The 22,982-nt window shown below is 49.2% G+C and overlaps 1 protein-coding gene across 1 annotated transcript in view; it reads left to right on the top strand.

The window, feature by feature from the left end:
* Positions 1 to 18,462, top strand: part of LOC122896050 (putative zinc finger protein 286B) — a 30,856-nt gene extending 12,394 nt beyond the window's left edge. The window contains exons 5-10 of the mRNA XM_044233991.1: positions 812 to 1,637; positions 8,330 to 8,444; positions 12,267 to 12,351; positions 13,565 to 13,656; positions 13,901 to 14,027; positions 15,696 to 18,462. Of these exons, the coding sequence (XP_044089926.1) occupies positions 812 to 1,637; positions 8,330 to 8,444; positions 12,267 to 12,351; positions 13,565 to 13,656; positions 13,901 to 14,027; positions 15,696 to 16,765 (2,315 nt within the window). The 3' untranslated portion in view covers positions 16,766 to 18,462. The remainder of the gene's footprint in view (positions 1 to 811; positions 1,638 to 8,329; positions 8,445 to 12,266; positions 12,352 to 13,564; positions 13,657 to 13,900; positions 14,028 to 15,695) is intronic.
* Positions 18,463 to 22,982: the final 4,520 nt, after the last annotated feature.

Below are 22,982 nucleotides of genomic sequence, written 5' to 3' on the forward strand. Positions count from 1 at the left end.
GAGTGGAGAGGGAGCTCCAGGGACCAGGGAAGGGGCTAAGAGGAAAGTACTGTGTTGACAGAGACTTCTGTACTCCTGGGGGCCAGCAGGTCTCGGGGGGCCCCTGGTTCAGTGTGGATTTCTCTTACTCCCCTTTTCCGTGTGTGTGCGCCTGAAAGTGTGGCGGCCTCGTGTGTGCTCTGAAAAAGATGGTTGGCTTCAGTCTGGTTGTAGCAGTATTAACTTGAGAACCGAAAGAAGCGTGAGACACAGCCGCTGTCGGGTACACGCTGGGACTCAGACCCTCCTGGGAGGTGAGCACTTTGATGTAAAGACGATCCGGGACTAGCCTGGTCTACACGGACTGAAGGTCCTCTTTTGTTGCTTTTATATTCCACTTCTGTGAGCACGTGGGTCTCATGAGTTTGCCACTGGCCTCATCTCCCTTAATCACCCTGTTTATTTTCCTTAATCAACTTGGACCATTCGGCACTGTTTCTTACCTGTTGTTTGTGCCTGACCATCACCCAGCTCCTTTGCTCCTGTCCCAGGAGGCCTGGTGTGGCCCTCCTGCCCTCTTTATGTGAAGCTCTTCTCCCGGCAGAGAAAGCTGTGTGCTCGTCATACCGTCGTAGCTGCTGCTGGGCTGGGGGCTGGTGTGGAAGCCTCGGACTGCAAGCTAGGTGTGGGGGTGACTTGTGTCCGTGTCGTGTTGTGACGTGCCACCGAGCAGTACTTGCTCCCAACGCCAGCTGACGTTTCTGTTTCTCCTTCAGGTTCCTTCTCAGAAAATAAAACAACTGACCTGCCCTTACTCTCCTTCTTGTTTCAGATCGTAACTCGAACACCCAGAATGAGGACTCCATAGATGAGCAGAAGACTTCTGAAGAGTCTCAGGAACTCAAAAGGGAGGTTACTCCCATGGTCGTTGCCAGTAAATGTGAGGCCAGGTTAGAAAGGCAGTGGGCAAACCTTGAAAAGGAAAGAGGAACAAAAACTCCTCTTCTAGACAAAGGTTCCAAGAAAGGCAGAGAATTGATTCCCACTAAACCTGCCCCAGGAGAGAGGCGTTACATCTGTGCCGAGTGCGGAAAAGCCTTTAGTAATAGCTCAAATCTTACCAAGCACCGGAGAACGCACACTGGGGAGAAGCCCTACGTGTGCACCAAATGTGGGAAAGCTTTCAGCCACAGCTCAAACCTGACCCTCCATTACCGAACGCACTTGGTGGACCGGCCCTATGACTGTAAGTGTGGGAAAGCCTTTGGTCAGAGCTCAGACCTCCTTAAACATCAGCGAATGCACACGGAAGAGGCGCCCTATCAGTGTAAAGATTGCGGAAAAGCTTTCAGTGGGAAAGGCAGCCTCATCCGACACTATCGGATCCACACTGGGGAGAAACCTTACCAGTGTAACGAGTGTGGAAAGAGCTTTAGCCAGCACGCAGGTCTCAGTTCTCACCAGAGGCTCCACACCGGAGAGAAGCCGTACAAATGTAAGGAGTGTGGGAAAGCCTTCAACCACAGCTCAAATTTTAATAAACACCATAGAATCCATACCGGGGAGAAGCCCTACTGGTGTAATCACTGTGGAAAAACCTTCTGTAGTAAGTCCAATCTTTCCAAACATCAGCGAGTCCACACCGGAGAGGGAGAAGGGCTTTAACTGTCAAGTAATGCTCTCTCTGTGGCGTTTGTTTTTATTAAACTTTAGCCGTTGGATGCTAGGGAGAAGCCCAGTAATTGCGATATAAACTCTAGTCGTAGATTTTGTTTCACTCGACATCAAGGGGTGCCCGAGGAGAGGGTGTTCAGTGGTGGCTCCATGGGAAGGAGGTGCTGGTGGGCCGCTGAGCGCGGTCCCCTCACACGCTTTGGGTCCCATCAGCCAGGCCGGCACTGCTTCTTGTATAGTTAAAACTGAGTATATCCCGTATAATTAAGGAAGAAACACTGAAACTGTTAAACCGTTTTAACATATATTCAAGAAATAGGATTTGTAAAGAATCGAGCCACATGGAACGCAATTTAATCTGATTCGGAATAAACTTACAACATCTTGTAAACTTGCCTCTGGACTGTTACATGTGTGTTGGTTACTGAACACTGTTCTCAAGAGAGGAAGCTATTCCTACTGGTTTTAGCTTCGGGGAAATATGGATTTGGGGTAATTAGAACTTTTCGTGCTCGTGAAGGTACGGATCAGGAAATTGGGGTAGAGCAGCTGCATCTTGGTCTACATTGTGCTTTATTTTATTTTATTTTATTTTTTTCTGTATGCCGAACACATTGTTTTCATCAGGGAGGACATGTGTCAGCCTCGTGTGCGTTTTGATTGTATATGCCTCTGCCACAGTCTAAAAATCCGACTCTGAAGTTTCCTTCTATAAACCTCACACCTCAGTAAGATCCAGCATGATTCCTTTAAGTCCATCCTGTCTGTCCCCGCCTGGAGTCAGGTGAGATCTTTGCGTGGTCTCCAAGAAGAGCCTAATCTCCTACAGCAAGGGGAGTAGGGAGATGTGTTTGTTGGGCTGGAGGGTTCTGGAGAATTGGGGGCTTGAGGTACTCGAGCACACCTCCCCAGATGTCCCATGCATCAGGATCCCAGTCTCTCTCCCAGTCGGGGCCCAGAGTTTGGGGATAAATGACTTGACAAGACTCGGCATTTCGCTGTCTCTGCAGTGCTGCCACCCTCGCAGTCGGCCGTGAGCTGGTGTTGAGGCCCGTCTGCTCTTGCTACAGAAGATGGGGATCTCTGTAATCCCTCCTGTGGGCGACTAGGGCTTTCACAACATGCCCTGAAATGATAGTTGGCCGAACTAAGCCTGTAATTTTCTTTCTTCACAGCTTGAGAGAGAAACGAGTCCTCGTAATTGCCTCTATGCCAATAATGTTTCAAGTTCTGGGACTACTACAGAAGCTAATGCTTCCTTTTCTACCTGAATCTCATCCCCTGCCGTAACCGGTGGGAACCTTCCTGACAGGCTCCTCTTACTACCATCTGACCAGTGAGTGACCTGTTCCCGGGATCCCATCCTGAGGGCGCCGTTTCTAGGGCCACTTCCAGTACCAACTGTTAACAGGTTGGATTTCCCCTAAAACAGCCCGTGACAAGGGCTTAAGGGCAGATAGTTTATTTAGGGAGATGATTCCAGGAAGCCAGGTGTGAAGGAGCAGGAAAGGAGGGAAGGACGAAACCAGGAGCGGGTGCACTGTTGAGCTGGTGGCTTCTGTAGGCAACTAGTACTCAAATCTGGGGACCTTTACAGAACAACACAACAAATGGGAGCAACTGGTATACCCGAGCTCTGATCCCATCCCGGTGCCCAGCTGTGGTTAGGATGCAGTGCCTCCTCGGCTCCGGCAGAGTGGCTGAGAACCCCTGGTAGACTGGGAAGAAACTGTCCCCAGGGGCTTTGGGGCTGTCGGTCTGAAGATGCTGTGAGCCACGCACCCCCCATATCCCCCAAATACGCATCTTTACACACACGCAGGCAAATGCACAAGACTTCTATTTGGATTCTACATAATATTGGGGGCATACTTACACTAAAAAAATGATTCAGTGTTTATCTGAAATTCAAATTTTTCGCTGGGCATCGTGTATCTTGCAGTCCCGCCCCTGGCATCTGAAGGCAGCGGTGCTTCCAACCGTTTGTCTCCCCAAATGTGGTAAAATCTGATGAACTGAGGAGACTCACTTACACCCGTAAAATATATTTGTGGATGAGGTGGCAGCTTTGTGCATCCCAGGAAATACGCTGTGACTATAAAATCTAGAATAGCCCCTTAGTACTAGCCTGGAAATCAGGGCAGTGGCCCTTTCCTTGCAGACCGCCTCCAGAATTCTCTCTGGTGGAGACTGCCTGCTGCTAGGAGACAGAAGTGTCCGATCTAGCTTGAGATGGGAAATAACACATAGCTGTTTGCACATTTCTATGTAATGGCTTAATTTCACCCCGTCCAGTCTGTCTACCATGACTTACATACAGTCCAAGTATATGATTCAAAAATACGATTCTAGATGAATAAACCAGTTTTCACTCTTACTGCTACATTTGTAGTAATATCAGAGCTACTATATGTTCACATTTCACTTTTTTCAACCTTTTAAATTGTAAAATACACAACAAAATGTACCATGTTATACACCTTAAAAATATATAACTTATTAAAGACATGTAAGCTTTAAATTCATTCCAGGCTAATAGAAAAGATCTCATTTTAGGGGGTACCTGGGTGGTTCAGTTGGTTGGGTGTCTGCCTTCGGGACAAGTCATGATCCCAAGGCCCTGGGATCGAACCCCCCATTGGGGTCCCTGCTCAGCATGGAGTCTGCTTCTCCCTCTCCCTCTGCTCCTCACCCCCCTCCCACCCCACTCATACTCTCTCACTCTCTCAAATAAATGAAATCTTTAAAAAAAGAAAACATCTTGGGGCACCTGGATGGCTCAGTGGGTTAAGCCTCTGCCTTCAGCTCAGGTCATGATCTCAGGGTCCTGGGATCGAGACCCACATCGGGCTCTCTGCTCAGCGGGGGACCTGCTTCCCCCTCTCTCTCTACCTGCCTCTCTGAGTACTTGTGATTTCTCTGTCAAATAAAATCTTTAAAAAAAATCTCATTTTAATTTTTTTAAAGGTTTTATTTATTTATTTAAGAGAAGGAGAGCTGGGGTAGCGGGGAGAACAGAGGGAGAAAGACACGCAGGCTCTACCCTCAGCACAGAACTCAACTCAGGGCTCAGTCCCACAACTCTGAGAGCAAATCAGGAGTTTGGATGCTCAACCCGCTGAGCCACCCAGGCACCCCTGGAAATAAAATTTTTAAAAAGGGGGCAGCAGGGGCACCTGGGTGGCTCAGTGGGTTAAGCCTCTGCCTTCAGCTCAGGTCATGATCTCGGGGTCCTGGAATCGAGCCCCACATCGGGCTCTTCGCTCAGCAGGGAGCCTGCTTTCCCCTCTCTCTCTGTCTGCCTCTCTGCCTACTTGTGATCTTGATCTCTCTCTCTCTCTGTCAAATAAATAAAATTTTTTTAAAAAGGGGCGGCAGCATTAAAGACAGTGATGGGGAAAAAAAGACTAAAAGTTTTACACTTTATTCAGTAATTGTATCATTTGTATGAATACTGTATTGTTATTTTGAGAACTATTTACTTGAAATGTCAGAAAAAATAAACCATTATATTTATTTAGTTTGAAATGTAGGGGGCACCTGGCTGGCTCAGTCAGTAGAGCATGTGACTTGATCTCAGGGTCTTGATTCTGAGGCCCATGTTGGGGGTAGAGATTACTTTAAAAAAGTTTTTTGGGGAAGAAAAAAAGTTTTTTGGGGGTAACACCTGACTCGATTAAGTGTTTGATTTCAGCTCAGGTCCTGGAGTTCCAGGATCAAGCCCCATGTCGGGCTCCCTGTAAAGCAGGGTATCTGCTTACCCTCTCTCCCTGCTCCTTCTCTTACTCTTTCTCTCTCAAATAAATAAAATCTTTTAAAAGTTTTTAAGCTTTTTTTTTTTTTTAATGAAGGTTTACCCATAGAAGATAAAGCAGTATAGTTCTAAAAAAGAATTTAAAAATTGACTGGCAGTATCAATATTAACTCATTCCTTTACAGTAAGATACCTTTTTTTATTTCTGTCCAAGAGCAGTTGCCCAGAAATAATGTGAACCCCAATATGTATATATTTCCCCCTCCCACCCCAACTATGTGGCACCAGTGTTCCTCAGAGAAATAGCTAATTTTATATTTAGAAAAAAGTGAACCTGAGGATTTTGTGTCAAAAGGTTTTCAAATTTAATGAGGTTATATTGGAATGACACTGGGACCAATCTGAAATGAGCTCACATTGGGACACCTGGGTGGCTCAGTCAGCTAAACATTTGACTTTGGTTCTGGTCATGACCCCAGGTCCTGGGATCGAGTCCTGCCTCGGGCTCCTCACTCAACCAGGAGTCCCCTTCTCCCTCTGCCTGCCGCTCCCCCTGCTTGTGCTCTCTCTCTCTGAGCTGAGGTTGACTGTCATATATGTAGTCTAAGAAGCCAGATTTGCGGTGGGAAACCGGGCTATCTTCATCAGGAGGGAAGATGGCTGTGAAGGGTACCCTCACCAAGGGAGCAATTTTAAAGGTATATAGATAGAAAATACAAGGCTCTGGCAATTGATTCTCTCAAAACGAGCTGTCTACACAAACACTCTGAGATATTTGTGTTCTCCATTCCCCATCCATACCTGGTATTTTGGTCACATCCTTGTCTGAAAACAGCTGTATTTTGACACAAGACCCCAGTGAGGACACCAGTGAGGACTCCCTTCTGTTGACTTTTCGTAGGCTTACTTTTTTACTCTTATTTTTCCCTTTTCTTTCTTTCTTTCTTTTTTTTTTTAGATAAAAGCTTTACAGAAGTTCAAACACTCCCTTTCCCACCTTGGGGGATTGCCTCGAGCCTCCCCTAGGTGACTTATGACACTCCGAAGAATAAGCCCATTCAGAGCATGGCCTTCGAGAACTTGCTGGGAATTACCCAGCTGGCTGGGCTCTGGGGCAAACAGCAACCATGAGCTACAAATTGACTTCTCAGCCCCAGAGTGAGAGAGTTAGTTGACAGCACGAACATGCTGGTAGTCAGAGCTGTTCCTTTCGGATTGTCATTAGGGGACCTTTGCAGAACAAACCATCCCGCTTTTGAGGAGACCATTTCCATCCTGTTCTCCTTGCCTCTCTGCCTCCTTCCTCATCTCTGTTCTTCTTGTCCTGGAGGTAGAAGTGGAAGAAAAAGGAATTGAGGAGAGTTTAAAAACCAATAAAAAATCAGGGTGGGGAGAGTGTATGTGTTTGTGTGTGTGTGTGTGTGTGTGTGTGTGTGGTGTTTTGGTGGAGTGGGGTTGGGTATGGAGTTTACTGAGTGGCTTGGCTATCCCAAGCATTTGCTCAATTTCTCACTGTGGTCTGCAAGGACTGCACACCAGTCCCGCCCCCACCATCTCAGGCCACCCCTCGAGTGGTATTAGTGATTGTGCATTGCTCTGTCCTGCCCCCAGGCCTTTGTCCTGGCTGTTACCTCTGCCTGGAGGTCCCTTTCCCCGCCCTCGCGGCCCTGCAGTACCTCTGCAAAGTCTCCTTTCCTAGCAGTTTCCATATTTTGCCGGAATTGGTCACTTAGATTACTGTGCTTAAACTGCCGTCCCGGGAGAGTGAGAGCTGCTGCATTCGCCCAGGGGACTGTCGGCGCCATAAAGACGGGATCCAGTGCAAACGGAATCAATGGGAGGCAGGGCCGGAAGGGGCACCAGGAGCGCCCTCCTTACTCAGAATATCACAAGATGTCATTCTGTCGTGACCTGGAAGGATTTGATTCCGACACTTATGGGATTACTCCTGTGAGGGCATAAAAGTGAGCAAACCTGGGTGGCTCAGTGGGTTAAAGCCTCTGCCTTTGGCTCCGGTCATGATCCCAGAATTCTGGAATCGAGACCCGCAGCATCGCAGCATCGGGCTCTCTGCTTGGCAGGGAGCCGGCTTCCCCCTCTGTCTGCCTGCGTCTCTGCCTATCTGTGATCTCTGTCAAATAAAATAAATTTCTTTAAAAATCTTTAAAAAAAAAAAAAAAGTGAGCAAACCACGAACCACGAAGCCTTCCCCTCCCGCCCCCAAGCATTTCACACATTTGGCTCCTGGGGGGGGCCTCTTGCCAGTTTCCCCGAGTTTGTTTTCTCTCATCGCTTGTATAGGTTTTGCCCTCACGGGAACTCTCTGATGGGCTGGAACATTCTCTTCGGATTTCAAAGTGGGTATTTTTTACATGAAACAAACACAAAACTCGGTTTATTTGGACATTTCAAATAAAGGTGAATTTTTTCTAGTGATGAAAACTTCGGAAGTCTTCCTGTTGGCTGCGGGTGGGCTCGGCACCCCGGCCGCTCTGGCAAGGTGCGTTTTCCTCTGCCCTCGCCCACACGCGGGATACCCACGCCGCCCCCGCCGCCTCGGGTCTGCGGCGCCCGAACTTGCGCCCTGAGGCCGAGGGGCGCGGCGCTTCGCCCAGCCCGGCCATCAGGGGGCGCGCGGCGGCGGGCGGGAGCTCCAGGGCGGGCGTTGGCGTCAGCGCGGGAGCCGCGCGGCCTAGGCCCGGAGCTAGCGAATCACCGAGAGGCGAACTCCTCCAGAGTTCCTAGAGAGAACAAGTGGGCGTGGGGGCTGCGGGGATGGGATGGGTAGTGAAAAGGTCCGACCCGGAAGCGAAATAGAGAGAACTTCCGTTCTTTGTTCTGTCCCGGTGTGTGGGTCTGTGACAGGGTCCAACGGGGCCTGGCCTGTGTCCGGCCCCCCAAATCTCCCGTCCCTGCCCCCAGGGTGAGTCCGGCGGCCCCCGGGGCTCGCGGTGAGACGGAGGCTGTGCCCGCCAGGGAAAGGGGTGGTGTCCGCGCCGCTGCGGCCCGCGGGGTCCCCAGGCCCGCCCGGAGCAGGGTGCCGGGAGGCGCCGCTCCCTCCCCCGCAGCCGGTCCCCAACTCCGCTTCCCCGGGGACCTCCCTCCGCCAAACGGGGCCCTGCCAGGAGGGGAGGAAAGGGGCTCCGGTACTGGGCTTGTGACAGCTCAGCTCGAGCCCATGAAAGTTCCAGTATGGCTGCAAACGGGCCCCTCTCTTTAGAACAGCTGATGACAGCTCCCCTAACTTGGTAATTCTCCCAGACGCTTTTATTTGGTGTTAACACAGTGATTCGCGCCAGTGGCAGAAGTCTGTACTTCGCCGGCTCTGAGATCTGAGTAGGAGTTCCACGAAGTGTTCGCAGTTAGAACTAGGTCTGGAATGCGGGACGGGAGCGGGGGAGTTTGCGGTGCAAACTTAGATCCCGGGAATAATCCCGCTGGCGCTCAGTCAATAGAGTTCCTTACGGGCAATGATACAGCCGTGTCTGGCTCCCGCTTTCAATTGTGTTAGATCCCTGACGTGGGATTGAACACAGATGGATGTTTCCGCTCTGAATGGCATTTGTCAGCTCCAGGGGAGACTAGGCAGGGTGATGAACCCGAAATATATGGAATATATTACCAACCCAAAACCTTTCTGGTGGTGAAGCTTTACATCAACAGACCAGACTCTGTCCTGAAATCCAGAGTTTCTCGCAAGTGAGGGGTCAAAACATTGAGAACTTGAGAAGGCATTTCTTTCACTTGGGTGAGAGGTTAACCTGGAGAACCTTCAGTGGCCTTTGAGCTCTCCAGGGGTGCAACACAGATAACCAGTTCTGTCTTAATTGTGTTGATTAATAGATGTTCTCTTCTTTTTCTTGTATTTGAGTAGAAATGAAGTTTACATGAATATTTTTAATTCTCTTTCCCCCCTTAATTGTACAGCATTGCCATCAACTTAAATTAGAATTCCCAGGAACTTGCACTGAGGCTTCCAAATCCCCGATAATTGCTACTCTGGTCTTCTAGGACCTAACTCCAAAGAAGGAAGGAAAGATTCCAGCAGGTAAAGCTTTTCATGACTTGTTCTTACTGCCAGGTCATCTTTGTGAGTCCCCAGGAGCAGCTTTAGGGAGGGGCGTTGGCAGAGCGGGGCAGAGGGTCGGGCACTGCCTGGACCTGAAGCTGTGGGGGCACAATGGAGATTTTTCTATGAGAAACATTGTGTGCCGATGCAGACACTGGGGACTTGTTCTTAACAATATGCCTTTGAGTTCCAGCTTTGGGTAACCCAGCTGTGAGGAGGGAGGCTTGCTTTTTCCCTCTGGAGTCAGAGTCTCTGAGTTTCCTTTCTAAAGAGAGTTTGGATGGAGAGCTGATTTGTTGGACGTGTCTGCTTATAAACAGTCCTGGAAATCGTAAAGTTGGTTGTTCGGGACAAAAGATGGCTGGCTCTGAGATAGAGTGGAAGGGACCCCGGGAGGAGGGCGCTCGTGGCACCTTGATTGCCCCTGGGCCTGGCTCACGGCTCATTCAGTGCCTTTCTCTGTATAAAGGCATCGGTGGGCATTCTGTACCCGCTTGTTGCCCAAACACTAGAGGTCTGTGAACTCTTGACTCTCAGGGCCCCTCCCCTTTTTATGCTTTTATGTGAATGCAACTGTTTATAGTGATAAAGCAGATACAGTTCACGTTCCTTTCAATAGTGCCTTGCGATGTAGTGACACTCAGCAGTGGTTTGTTACATGAGCAAATAAAGAGGGAGGTAGACAAAATGCAGGGCTTTATTTTCTTTACTCTTGCCCAAGTGTAAGAAAGCTCTGGTGGCTGCTTCGCCTGTTCTTGGCCTGTTGATTCTTGTCACGGCATTCGAGTGTGGAGTAGAATCTTCTACCTGAGATCCAGACCTTTGTCTAGATACTCACACGTTCTGTTTTATTCAGTAGAGCCACAGAGAATAGACCTCTCTTGATTGTCATAGCATCTGGGGAATGGGGACATCAGCAGGGATAAAAATGGAGTAATAAGTAATTTTTTTTTAAGATTTTATTTATTTATTTGACAGAGGAAGAAATCACAAGTAGGTAGAGAGGCAGGCAGAGAGAGAGGGGGAAGCAGGCTCCCCACTGAGCAGAGAGCCCGATGCAGGGCTCGATCCCAGGACCCTGGGATCATGACCTGAGCCGAAGGCAGAGGCTTTAACCACTGAGCCACCCAGGCGCCCCAATAAGTAATCTTATGTGCTTTTGTTTTTTTTTAAAGTGTTGGTTCCTGTGTCAGGGACTTATATTCCAATCCAAGGAAATGTATTAGAGAAAAGGGAGATAGAAAGAAGGCCTGCTGCTCCCGGCTCCCTGCGATGACACTGCACTGAGGCCCATCCCCCAGTATCATCCTGCCTTCGGCTGAGACTGGAAGCAGACAGCTGTCTCAGAAAGGGCAGGAAGCATTTCTCTAATATAATTAATAGATTGGAGCTATTTGCCTTAATTCTGGGTGTCAGCTCTTATATCCCCAGGGTTATTTATTTATTTAAAGATTTTATTTATTTATTTGACAGAGATCACAAGTAGGCAGAGAGGCAGGCAGAGAAGGGTGGGGGCGGAGGGCGGGGGAGGTGTGAAGCAGTGAGCAGGGAGCCTGGTGCAGGGCTGGATCCCAGGACCCTGATATCATGACCTGAGCCTAAGGCAGAGACCCAGTCCACTGAGCCACCGAGGCGCCCTCCCCAGGGTTTTTTAAATGAGAGAAGGAGAACTCATGAAAAGTTTCACTGATCTCTTTTTTTTATTTGGGTGCTGTTTTGTGACCCCTTTTCTTCAAAGTGTAGTACACCCTCAGTGTAATATAACAGCTAATAACCTAATAAAGTAAATTTTTTTTTCTGTTGGCTCTACTGTTTATGAGTTGTTTTTTTTTTTAAATCTGTAAACAGAAGCACCTGGGTGTCTCAGCCGGTTAAGCCTCTGACTCTTGATCTCAGGTCTGATGATCTCAGGATCCTGAGTTCAAGCCCCACATTTACTTAAAAATAAATAATTTTTTTTAAAAGATATTATTTATTTATTTGACACAGAGAGATCACAAGTAGGCAGAGAGGGAGAAGTAGGCTCCCCGACGAGCAGAGAACCCGATGCCGGGCTTGATCCCAGCACCCTGGGATCATGACCTGGGCCGAAGGCAGAGGCCTTAACCCACCGAGCCACCCAGGTGCCTCTACCACAGACATTCTTAACAGTTTATACAATACAGGGCACCTGGGTGACTCCGTTGGTTGGGCGACTGCCTTTGGCTCAGGTCATGATCCTGGAGTCCCGAGATCGAGTCCCACGTCGGGCTTCCTTGCTCAGGAGGGAGTCTGCTTCTCCCACTGACCACTCCTCTCACTCTCTCTCCCTCTCAAATAAATAAATAAATAAATAATATCTTTAAAAAAAAAGTTTATACAGTACATACACTTTTGCAAAATCTATATGTACACACTTTTACACTTTATCCTGTTTCTTGTTTTTTGTTTTTTTCAAATTTCAGTTGTTTCTTAGTATTTCATTCTGTTAGGGTCGCCAGGGTTCCATGTTTTCTTGTTATAAATATCACTGGGTATGTTGTGGGAGGCAAAGGTGGAATATTGTTCAGGAACAGGGGCCCTTTCTGTGGTGATCATGGAATCTCACCAAAGGGAGCAAGGGCAGTCCTCACCAGGATCTGGGAGACTGTCCTGGTTGCTGCGATTCCTATTGCTAATCTTGGGTACTAACTGAAATGCTAGCTCCGGGGAGGTGGGTTTTATTTTGTTTTGTTTTTTAATTTTATTTTTTTATCATTGAACCTTGGACTCTGCTTCTGCAGTGCTTCCTGCTGAGTCTGCAGACAGTAGACCGGAGGCCCAGAACTTCTAGCCCTACTCATGGAAACTCAGGCTGATTGTGTATCTCAGGAACCGCAGGCCCTGCTTGAGAGTGGTAAGAAACAGATTCATTTATTCTTGCATTCGGCCATTCAGCAGCCACGCCGCCCGTCTTGCTCACGGGGAACCATGCTAACCCCTGGAATCCAGGTGCGGCTAAGACACAGTCCTTCCCAGCTTACAGCCTAGTGGGAAAGCTGACTGAGGCCAACAACGGGTGTTGTTGGACTTGACAGCCGAGGTATTTGTGAAGGGCCGTTGGGACCTCGTGCAGGGTTAAGAAAACCGTGACACAGTCACAGAATTCCAGGCGCGTGGCAGTAACTGACCCGTAGTCCTACTTTGTGTTCTCTAGGAGCAGACTCTCACGGGAGGCTCTTGGGAAATCACTTTGTAGGTCACAGGCTTGAGGATGAAATGAGCATTCGTATTCTGCTGTCGTGGCCTCTGCCATTGACTTTGGAGCCAATGGCATTTAAGGAGAAAGCATTTAAGGATCTCTTTGTCCCGTTGATTATACACAGTCTTGTGTCTCTAGGGGTTTAGAGTCTGTCAGGGACAAATATGTTAATTTAAGAATTATAGAAGAAGAGATGTGATCAAGCCCAGAAACAGGAAACATTTGTAGTGTTTAGAGGCTCCTGGGTGGCTCAGTGGGTTAAAGCCTCTGCCTTCGGCTCAGGTCATGATCCCAGGGTTCTGGGTTCGAGCCCCGCATCGGGCTCTCTGCTCGGCGGGGAGCCTGCTTCCCCCTCTCTCTCTGTCTGCCTCCCTGACTGCTTGTGATCTCTGTCTGTCAAATAAATAAATAAAATCTTAAAAAAAAAAAAAAAAGGAAACATTTGTAGTGTTTAGATTTGATCTGGGGGTAAAGAGAAAGAAGAACGGGCATTGTGGTGTTCAGTCGGGGTTGGGTAAAGCTGCTGGTTTCCTCTGGTCTAAGAGACCTTTGTGCACAAGTTCGAGTTCAGAGATGCGGAGGGGGTGGAAGGGACGTGAGCGGGATTGTCTGCGTTGCTGGCCAGGCTTGGGAGAAAGGACAAGAAGGTGCTTCTCACCAGCGGGTGGACTGGGCCGGTTTCTGGGAGGGTGCAGTGACCGGACAGAAAGGAAGGGCCCTGGAGCTTGAGAGCAGGATCCACAGAGCTTTGGACACCTCACCTCCCGAGGGAGTGAGTCCTAGGTTGTCCTAGGACCCTGTGACGTCTCTGGGTTGGGAGGCCACAGAGCAGATGGGTTCACTCGTGGACCCTTTTCTCGCCCTTTAGCTCTTCCTTCCTCGAAAGTTCCTGCATTTTCCAACAAGGACAGCCTGGGGGATGAGATGTTGGCAGCTGCACTCCTGAAGGCCAAGTCCCAGGTGAGCTGTGGTTCCCTTTATCCTTCTTTTCCTTCCGTCTTCTTGGAAACCTTGTGCCCCAAACCGTGATTCCCTCCATTGGGAACATGGTCCTTTCTGCTGAATAATGGACCCCTCTTCCTCCGCCATAACCTGCTTTCCCCTCCCTCTTAGATACTCATGATTCCTCCCCATCCCCAATCATTTTTGGTGCTGCTGGTCCGTCCCTTACCCTGAAATTGCATGCGAGACCGTGTTGTTTCAGGAGTTGGTGACGTTTGAGGACGTGGCTGTGTACTTCATCCGGAAGGAGTGGAAACGTTTGGAGCCTGCTCAGAGGGACCTCTATAGGGATGTGATGCTGGAGAATTACGGGAATGTGTTCTCGCTGGGTAAGGAGTTAACGCTTTCTTAGTCAAACTCCCTTGGCATTTCTTTGTTTCCTTGTGGGCTAGGGACACTTGAGTCACAAAATGATCAGCCGAGGATTGACGTGGTCTCAGGAGATTCTGACGACAATACTAATAGTAACTCCTGCTTGTAGAGTAATTGGCAGTTTATAAAGAGCTTTCCTCTACGTTGTCTCGTGGAAACCTCCCAGTAACACAGTAACGGAGGTCGCTAGTGTTCTGCTGGTGTTCTTGGTGGGGAAAGAGAAGTCGGAGGTCCTCAGTGCTGCACGGGGGGTGCTCGCCAGTAGCAGGACTCGAGCCCTGGTCTTCCAGCTCCAGATCTGCTGCTTTTTTGCCATGTAATTTCTTCATGTATAATAATTCAGAGCCTTTTCCAAAAGATGAGCATCTCAGGATCCCTAAACACATGTGGTGCTGCTCTGTGCCCACGTGCACATTCTGGAACTCTTCCTTCCCTTCTCCGCTGTACCACCTCAAGGAATCTGTTGCTTTGTTCAGAACCAGTGTGGCTGCAGCTCCCGGAGAAGTTTCTCCGCTTGTTTCAGGGAGCAGCTGGCGTCTTTAACCTTTAGTCTGTGGCCTGTTAACTCCTTGTCCGTCACGCACCGCAGCGAAAACATTGGGCGGTCCAGGGCGTCTCCATCACTCCCACTGGAGACTGCCTGCCCGTTTCCGTGCTGTCCCCTGACATCCAGGGTGCGGAACCCAGCTCTGGGACCACGTGGTATGAGCAGGACTTGTCCCGTGGGGAGGATTTCCGTGTCTGGATTTTGACACCATCTTTGGGCTGCCCTGAGAGGAAGAGCTGGGGGTGCTGGGTTTCAAGGGAGCTGAGAACAGGAGGGTCCCCAGGGACGCCTGTTCAGGTGAGGGAAACAGCTGTTTCTGTTCTCTGACGCCCATTGCCTTGTCTTTACTTCTTCAAATATTGACAGACTAAAAATGCTAACTGTCTAGACCCTTTTCATCCTCCTCTCTGCTCAGAGCGCCCTTTGAAAACCCTAAAGCAGTGAAAATAAGGAAGTCAGACAAGAAGACGGTTTATGGATCCTCACATCTTAGCCCAGCCTTTGAGGCCTCGGGCCCAGAGGCGGACTGAGCTCCGTCTTTTGCCTGTTTCCATGGGTTTGGAGTGTGTGGCCTGCTGGATATCGTTCTTTTCACCTGGGGCCGTGGCAGTCTCTGTGGCCTCCCCTTTGTCGCTTCTTCCTGCTCCGCGACTATTTCCCATCACCCTTCTGCGCTCGCTTGCTTATGTTTCTTCTCCCCTGTCTTCTGGAAGCCACCATCTCCCCAGCATCTGACCTCCGCGAGGAGTTTGCCACTTCGTTAAACAGCATGTCCGTTCCCTTCTGTTTCCGGTTCCCGCCCCTGCCGGGTCTGTCTTCCTCTTCTCCTATCTCCAGCCTTCTCTATGCTTCCAGCTCTTTCCACTTTGATTTTGCTGCTTGCGTTTCTCCTTCCTGATTTCCTCGACGCTGATCTCTCTGTGTGCTCCAGCTGGCCCCAGCCCGGGCAGGTCTGCACGCAGATGAGAGGCATGTGCTTTTAACCCTGTAAACACCCTTGTCGTCATTATCCTGCCCGCTGGTCTCGATCCGTTCTTCCGCAAGGACCAAGTGATGTTTGTATTTTGTATTGTGCCAGATGGTGAGACCAGAACTGAGCACGATCAAGAAATGTCTGAAGATACGGGATCACATGGGGTGCTGTTGGGAAGATTCCAAAAGGATATTTCTCAGGGTCTTAAATTCAAAGACGCCTATGACCAAGAAGTCGGTCTTAAGAGGCAGCTGGGGAGCTCCTCTGGAGAAAGACTGACCAGGAAGATACAAGATTTCGGTCAAGTGACGGATGAGGAAAAGCTAACCCCTGTGGGAGAGAGAAGTGAGAAATACAATGATTTTGGGAACAGCCTCGCTGTGAGTTCTAACCTTATTTCGCATCAGAGACTTCCTGTGGGAGACAGACCCCATAAGTGCGATGAATGTAGCAAGAGCTTTAATCGAACTTCAGACCTCATTCAGCATCAGAGAATCCACACTGGGGAGAAACCCTATGAATGTAGTGAGTGTGGGAAGGCCTTCAGCCAGAGCTCGCATCTCATTCAGCATCAGAGAATCCACACCGGAGAGAAGCCGTACGAATGTAACGATTGTGGGAAGACCTTCAGCTGCAGCTCTGCCCTCATCCTCCACCGAAGGATCCACACCGGGGAGAAGCCCTACGAATGTAGCGAATGTGGGAAAACCTTCAGCTGGAGCTCTACCCTTACTCATCACCAGAGAATCCACACTGGAGAGAAACCGTACGCCTGTAATGAATGCGGGAAGGCCTTCAGCAGGAGCTCTACCCTCATCCATCACCAGAGAATCCACACTGGAGAGAAGCCCTATGAATGTAACGAGTGCGGGAAGGCCTTCAGCCAGAGCTCGCACCTCTACCAGCACCAGAGAATCCACACTGGAGAGAAGCCCTATGAATGTATGGAATGCGGAGGAAAGTTTACCTACAGTTCAGGCCTTATTCAGCATCAAAGAATCCACACCGGGGAGAATCCCTACGAATGTAGTGAGTGTGGGAAAGCCTTCCGATACAGCTCAGCTCTGGTCCGCCATCAGAGAATTCACACTGGAGAGAAGCCTTTGAATGTAATGGGAATGAGCAAAAGTTCTCTCAGAGTCGCTGCCGAGCTCAGTATCAGAGAGTCTGCCTGAGAGAGAGCCGCACACCTGTTTTCCTCACTTCCTCTGAGTCTGACGAGCTCCTGCCTTACTACATAAGTATGAACATCTTAGAACGTGTCCTTTCCGGCTCAAACCTTTCACTTTAGAGAACGGGGCAGATGGGGGAGATCATCCCGGCACACCCTCGTGACCAGCTGCCTGGTCACTTTCCCCAGGAGTGACACCCGGAAGCGAGCGGCAGGTTGAGGAACGCCAGGGAAGCTCTGGGACCGGTCACCTTCCGTTTTGGAAGGGAGTTTGCACTAGTCCGCTTCTCTAGCACCAGAGGAGCCTTTCCTTCCAAGGTGGGGAGTGGAAGCACAGTAGGAAGAAAATCCCCAGGACTCCTCTGGTTGGAGTCCGTGTAGTCGGCACCGAAGGCAGTGGAAAGAATGTCCCGGGTCCTGCTGTTTGCTAACAAGGGGACACAGAGGCTGTCTTTCAAAGCCACTGTCCCTAATCCAGCTTTAGGTTCTGGTAAGGAACCTTTGCTATTTGTTGCTACTTTTTTTGTTCCATGATTTCGTCAATTAATGGAAATTTGGTGCTGAGGGATTTGTTATTTTATTGGTGGGGGGATTCTGTGAGGTTTTCTGTGATAACTATATTTTGGGGGGCTCTTGGAGCAGCAAGCCCGTTTCCAAGAGCAGCGAGGCGGTTTTGTTGGGAGAGCTCCTTGTCCTTCTCCACTGTGATGGGTCTGATTGGGAAATCCATCTGATGAAGAAAGTCTCACAGGGGAAGGATTGAAAGCATTAAGCGTTGGCCTGCTTCTGTCCTCTCTGGCTGTTCCTCTCCCCGCTCCTGTGCTGAAGAGTGATTTAATCCAAACCCCCAGTTGCTCAGACTAGAATGCTTTTAAGGAGCTCACTCAGCCAGCTTGCCCTGCCCTCCATCACCTATGACCTGTGACATCTGGCCCCAGCAGCCGGATCTCCCGTGACCCCATCTCTGACTTTGGCAGCAAAGGAAGCGCAAAGCCCAGAGAAGGGGAGGCTCTGGCCTGACCTGGCTGCCAGGCTCCTTGCTGGGTTAGGCTGGAGCTTCCGAGGGTGCCCAGCTGAAGGGATGATCTTTCGTTCTGTTTTCCCAATCCTGCTCATCCTGTAGCATAAACGAAGTGCACTATTAAACAGAATAGTTTTTTAGAAGGAGAGATTGAGTGTGTTTCTGTGCAGGAGCCAAATTTATTTGAATTAAAATAGGAAATCGTGAGTATAACTGGAATCTTTAAAATTTACTCAAGATATATATATATTTTTTAACTGTTTTTCTTTCACACACATACGACCTCTGGCTGTCAAGACTCCTGTCCTATTCCTCTAGATACCGCCACAGACTCAGTCACGCACACATTTGCTCCCAGCTCGTACCCACATGTTGGATTTCGTGTGCGGCCTGGCATTCTGTGTGGTACAGTACTTAGGACCAGCAACCCAAACTAGAAAGGTGTTACTGGGGGCGGGGGGGCCCTTACCAGCGTGTACTTGGGTTTTGGGTCACAGGGGGCATATGTAGATTCTTGTTCCAGCTGTGGGCGAGAGGAAGTCATTCATGGAGAAGGCGGAGAGGAAAGTGTTACAGAGAAGTTGGGGAACTGTCTGGAACTGCCGTCTAAAGACCTTGGAGCATATGTTGTGATCGACGTCCCAATATGTTTTTGATTTCTTAAAGCCGTAATGAAACTCCCCAGTCTTTTGGCTCTTCTTTGAGATTCGGCCATGGACTCTCCCTGTTCACAATCGCTAGCCCGCTTGTCTGTCATGCAGGTTTCTGAACCCCCAAATCAGACCTGTCAGCTAATTTCTGAGGTTAGAGCCTAAAAACGTCCACTGAAAAGGAAGAACCAGTAATGGAACAGAAAATATTTCTGGAAGGAGATGAGCAGGGTCTTGTAAAATAGTGTATGTTTTAGAGAAGAGGCTCCGGGCAGGACCTTTTGGGGGTTGTGGGGGGAGGGGCGGCGCTGAGCATGGCCACTCCCGTGGAGATTGAGACTGTGGAGGTCTAGGAAAGACCCCCGCACAGGTCAAACTGCTAGGCCATGAATAGTTAGCGTAGACAAGAACCAGCCACTTCTCTGCCTGCACACTGGTCCCCTCCCTGCCCCTACCCCCCCCCTCCTTCAGAGCATCTCCGTGAGACCTGGGAATGATCTCAACCATTGTATGAAAATTGTATTTATTTTTTACATCTCTTTGAAGCTGCCAGAGCATTTTATTCATCTGGTTTTCCTGATTATTCCTGTCTCCCATTATGATTCTTCTCAGTCCCTGAGTATTTTTTTTTTCTTTTTTTTAGTCCCCGAGTATTTCTTAATGCTGGGGTATGATATCCGTTTGTCTCTTTACTGTTACCCTTAGAACCACTTACTCCTGTGGTCTCAACTCTTATCTGTACAAATAAGTTTTAAATCTGTCCCTGTGCTCCTAACCTCTCCCAGGTTCCAGCCTTGGGTCTCCGGCAGACGGCTGGGCATTCGTACTTGGACTTCCAAAAGTTTCAAGTTCAGGTGTTTCACAAACCAGATACATCTTTCCCATAAACTGCTCCCTCTCAGAATTGCTGTAAACCCCGGGTCAGACGGCCCGAGTTTTCTTTGGTTACTGTCGTCCTCCAGCTGACCGGCGTCAAGTCCTGGGCAGGCGCCGTGGGCCTAGAGTGGAGAGAGATTATTGTCGCGGGGAGGGTTTCATCAGAGTTGAGGTCCTGGGGGAGGTGGGATTTCCAAGTGGTGGTAGCAATAGTAGCCGACACGTGGCATGTCCCCCGCCTGGCCCGCTTCCAAGTGGTTTTCCGATGTTAAATCATGTAATCCTCACAACCCTGTGTGGGGTACCCCATCTTACAGACGAAGAAACCATTGAACTTGCCAGATGAGACATGACCGTGAGCTCAGAGACTGGAAGACCCTGCATTGCTCTAGTTGGCGGGAGGTTGCACCCCCGGCCCGGATGGCTCCCGTGTGAGGTGGGGAGGCCTGTGTGGGAGAACCTCACCCAGGCGACCTCCTTGCCTTGTCCCTTACGATTCTACAACCTCTGGTGTTCTTGCTTCCATCGCCGCTAAGCCTAGAGTACAGGCCCTTATTTCTTCTCCCCTGGGTTATATAAATAGTTTCCTCGTGGATTGTTCTGTTTATTTTCTCTCCGTCTTCCTAGAGCTCTGCTCCTATCTTGTCACTCCTTCAGTGGCTTCTCCCTTAAAAGAAGAAAATTCGAGCTCCTGAGTCCTATAGTGAGGGCCCACCCCTCCTCGCCCACCTAACAAACACCTTTGCACCCCGTGCACCTTTGCAAACCTCGAGAGCTTCACCTTTTCTGTGGAGCCTTTCCAGGAGTGGTGCCTGTCCCTCCCCACACCCTCCACCCCTCAAGTTCATTTCCCACGAGCCACCTCTGCGTCTTGTGTGTACTCCTGTGCTTACTCGTTGTTGGGTCATGTATCTGACTCTCACTGTGGTGTTTAACTCTACATTTTCACACTTTTCTACCACAAATAAGCATTGCTTTCTTAATCAGAAAACAGTAAATATTGGGGCGCCTGGGTGGCTCAGTGGGTTAACCCTCTGCCTTTGTCTCAGGTCATGATCCCAGAATCCTGGGATTGAGCCCCACATCGGGCTCTCTGCTCAGTGGGGAGACTGCTTCCCCCTTTCTCTCTGCCTACTTGTGATCTCTGTCAAAACAATAAAAATGAAATCTTAAAAAAAAAAAAGAAAATAGTAAATATTAAGAAAGTGAAAATAGGGGCACCTAGGTGGCTCAGTTTGTTGAGCGACTGACTCTTGATTTTGGCTCAGTTCATGATCTCAGGGTCGTGAGATCAAGCCCCCTGAAGGGCTCAGTGCTCAGTGGGATGTCTGCTGGAGATCCTCTCTTCCTCTCCCTTGGCCCCTGCTGTCTTTCTAAAATAAATAAATCTTAAAAAAAAAAAGTAGCAAGAGACAGCATCCACTGAACACTTAGTATGTGTCAGGCATTGTTCTAAGTACTTTATATGTCACTTAATTCAATCATCACAATTCTGTGACAGTAATTGCTTTTCTTGTCCCCGTCTCTATTCCCTTTCCTCAGGAAAGGAGGAAGGAAGGAGGGACAGCGAGGAGCCCCCCAGGGGCACAGTAAATGGTTCCGTGAGGCCCAAAGGCGTTTGGAGCCGCCAGCCCGGGCTTCATCTTCTCACTCTTCCCAGCAATGTGAGGAGGAATGCGCTGGCCGCCTTCCAGGACGCGCAGGGGCACAGCGATCTAGGAAGGAATCTGTGTTCTGAAAGTCAGATCATCAGATGGGAGGGGCTCTTCTACAAAATCCTGGATCCTTAATACACTTGAAATCCTGATAGAAAATCTGGCTGCCTTTAAAAAAAAAAAAAAAGGAAAATTTGGCTGTCTTTAATACACAAGGGTACCTGATGGCATGAATCTTTTCATGTCAAGCCGCATCTGACCTTCATAAGCAGCCTCTCCTGAGCAGCACAAGGGGTGCCCGGGGACTCTCGGCTTAAGGCACCAGCTTTTGATTTCCGCTCAGCTCATCAGCTCAGCATTGTGCACTGGGCGCTACCCGTGGCATGGAGTCTGCGCGAGATCATCTCCCTCTGCTCCTCTCCCTGCTCAGGCTCACTCTCTCAAATAAATAAAATCTGAAAAACGAAAAAAGAAAAGAAAAGCAGCCTGTGTAGACATTCAGGTGCCAGGGTTCACCTCAGTGTGGATCCCCGCTGCTCTACCAAGGCTCACCCCTTGGCAAAGGCTCTGTGTGCCTTAACGCTCCCTTAACTGCTTGATGGCTTGGGTTTATTTGTGTGTGTGTTTATTTACTTTTATTTTTATTATTTTTTTAAAGATTTATTTATTTGACATCAAGCACAAGCAGGGGGAGCAGCAGGCAGAGGGAGAAACGGGGATCCACCCCAGGACCCCCGATCCTGACCCGAGCTGAAGGCAGACCTTAACCCGCTGAGCCGCCCAGACGCCCCTGTGCTTGTGTTTTTAAATACCCACTGTATTATCATCCATTCACTGCACAGTTTACCCATTGGAAGTGTACAGTTCAGTGGTTTTTAGTATTCAGAGCTCTCCAGGATCACCAGAATCAATCTGAGAACATTTTCATCACCCCAAAGAGACTCCATACCCTTTGGCTGTCACTACCCCCCCCCAGAACCCCTCAGCCCCTGGCAACTACCCATCCACTGTCCGTCTCTCTGGATTTGTCTATTCTAGACATTTCCCATGAATGGGATCGCCATGGCACAATAGGAGGCCTGTTGTGTCTGGCTTCTTTGGCTTCTCATGACGAGGTCAAGCTTCATTCATGTGCGTTGCCATGTGAATCTACACTTCATCCTTGTTAACGGCTGAACAACCCTCCATTGTATCCATTTGCCAGTCTGTTCATTCTCTCCTCCGCTGGGGGGCATTTGGGGCTGTTGCCACGTTTGGGCCATTAAGAATGATGTGTGATGAACATCGTGTACTGGTTTTTGTCCGGTTGTGTGTTTTTATTTCTCTTGGGTATAGACTCAGGATAGGAATTTCTGAGTCAAATGCTTTATTTAACCTTTCGAGAGAATGCCAGACACTCTTCCCAAGTGGTTGTCCATGTTACATGCCCACCAGCAGTTAGTTACGGGCTTCTGATTCTTCTGTATCCTCCACGGCCCTTGCCACAATCCTTATTATAGCAGTTCTACTTGGGTGCGAAGTGCTCTCTTTCTGGTTTGATTTGCATCTCTCTGACGGCTAGCATCTTTCCCCTTGCTTGTAGTATCTTTTTTCCCCCGTGGATTTTATTTATATGAAAGAGAGCCCCACGTGTGTGTGGGCAAGCGGCAGATGGAGAGGAAGAAGCAGACTCCTTTCTGAGTGGGGAGCCCGACGCAGGGCTAGATCCCAGAACCCTGAGATCCTGAGCTGAGCCAAGGGCAGCTGCTTAACCAACCTAGCCACCCAAGTGACCCCCATTTGTGTTCTTTTTTTGGAGAAATGTCTATTCAGACCCTTTGCCTATCTTTTAACTGGTTGGGTTTTTATTATTGAGTTGTAGGATACGGTTTAGGTGTAAGTCTTATCAGATATGCCTGATTTACAAAAATTTTCTACCATTCTATAGGTTCTCCTTTGACTTTTTTTTAAAAGGATGTATTTATTTATTTGACAGAGAGAGATCACAAGTCGGTGGGGTGGGGGCAAAGCAAGCTCTCT

Source organism: Neovison vison, chromosome 14 (genome assembly GCF_020171115.1).
Source record: "Neovison vison isolate M4711 chromosome 14, ASM_NN_V1, whole genome shotgun sequence".
Lineage (NCBI taxonomy): Eukaryota > Metazoa > Chordata > Mammalia > Carnivora > Mustelidae > Neogale > Neogale vison.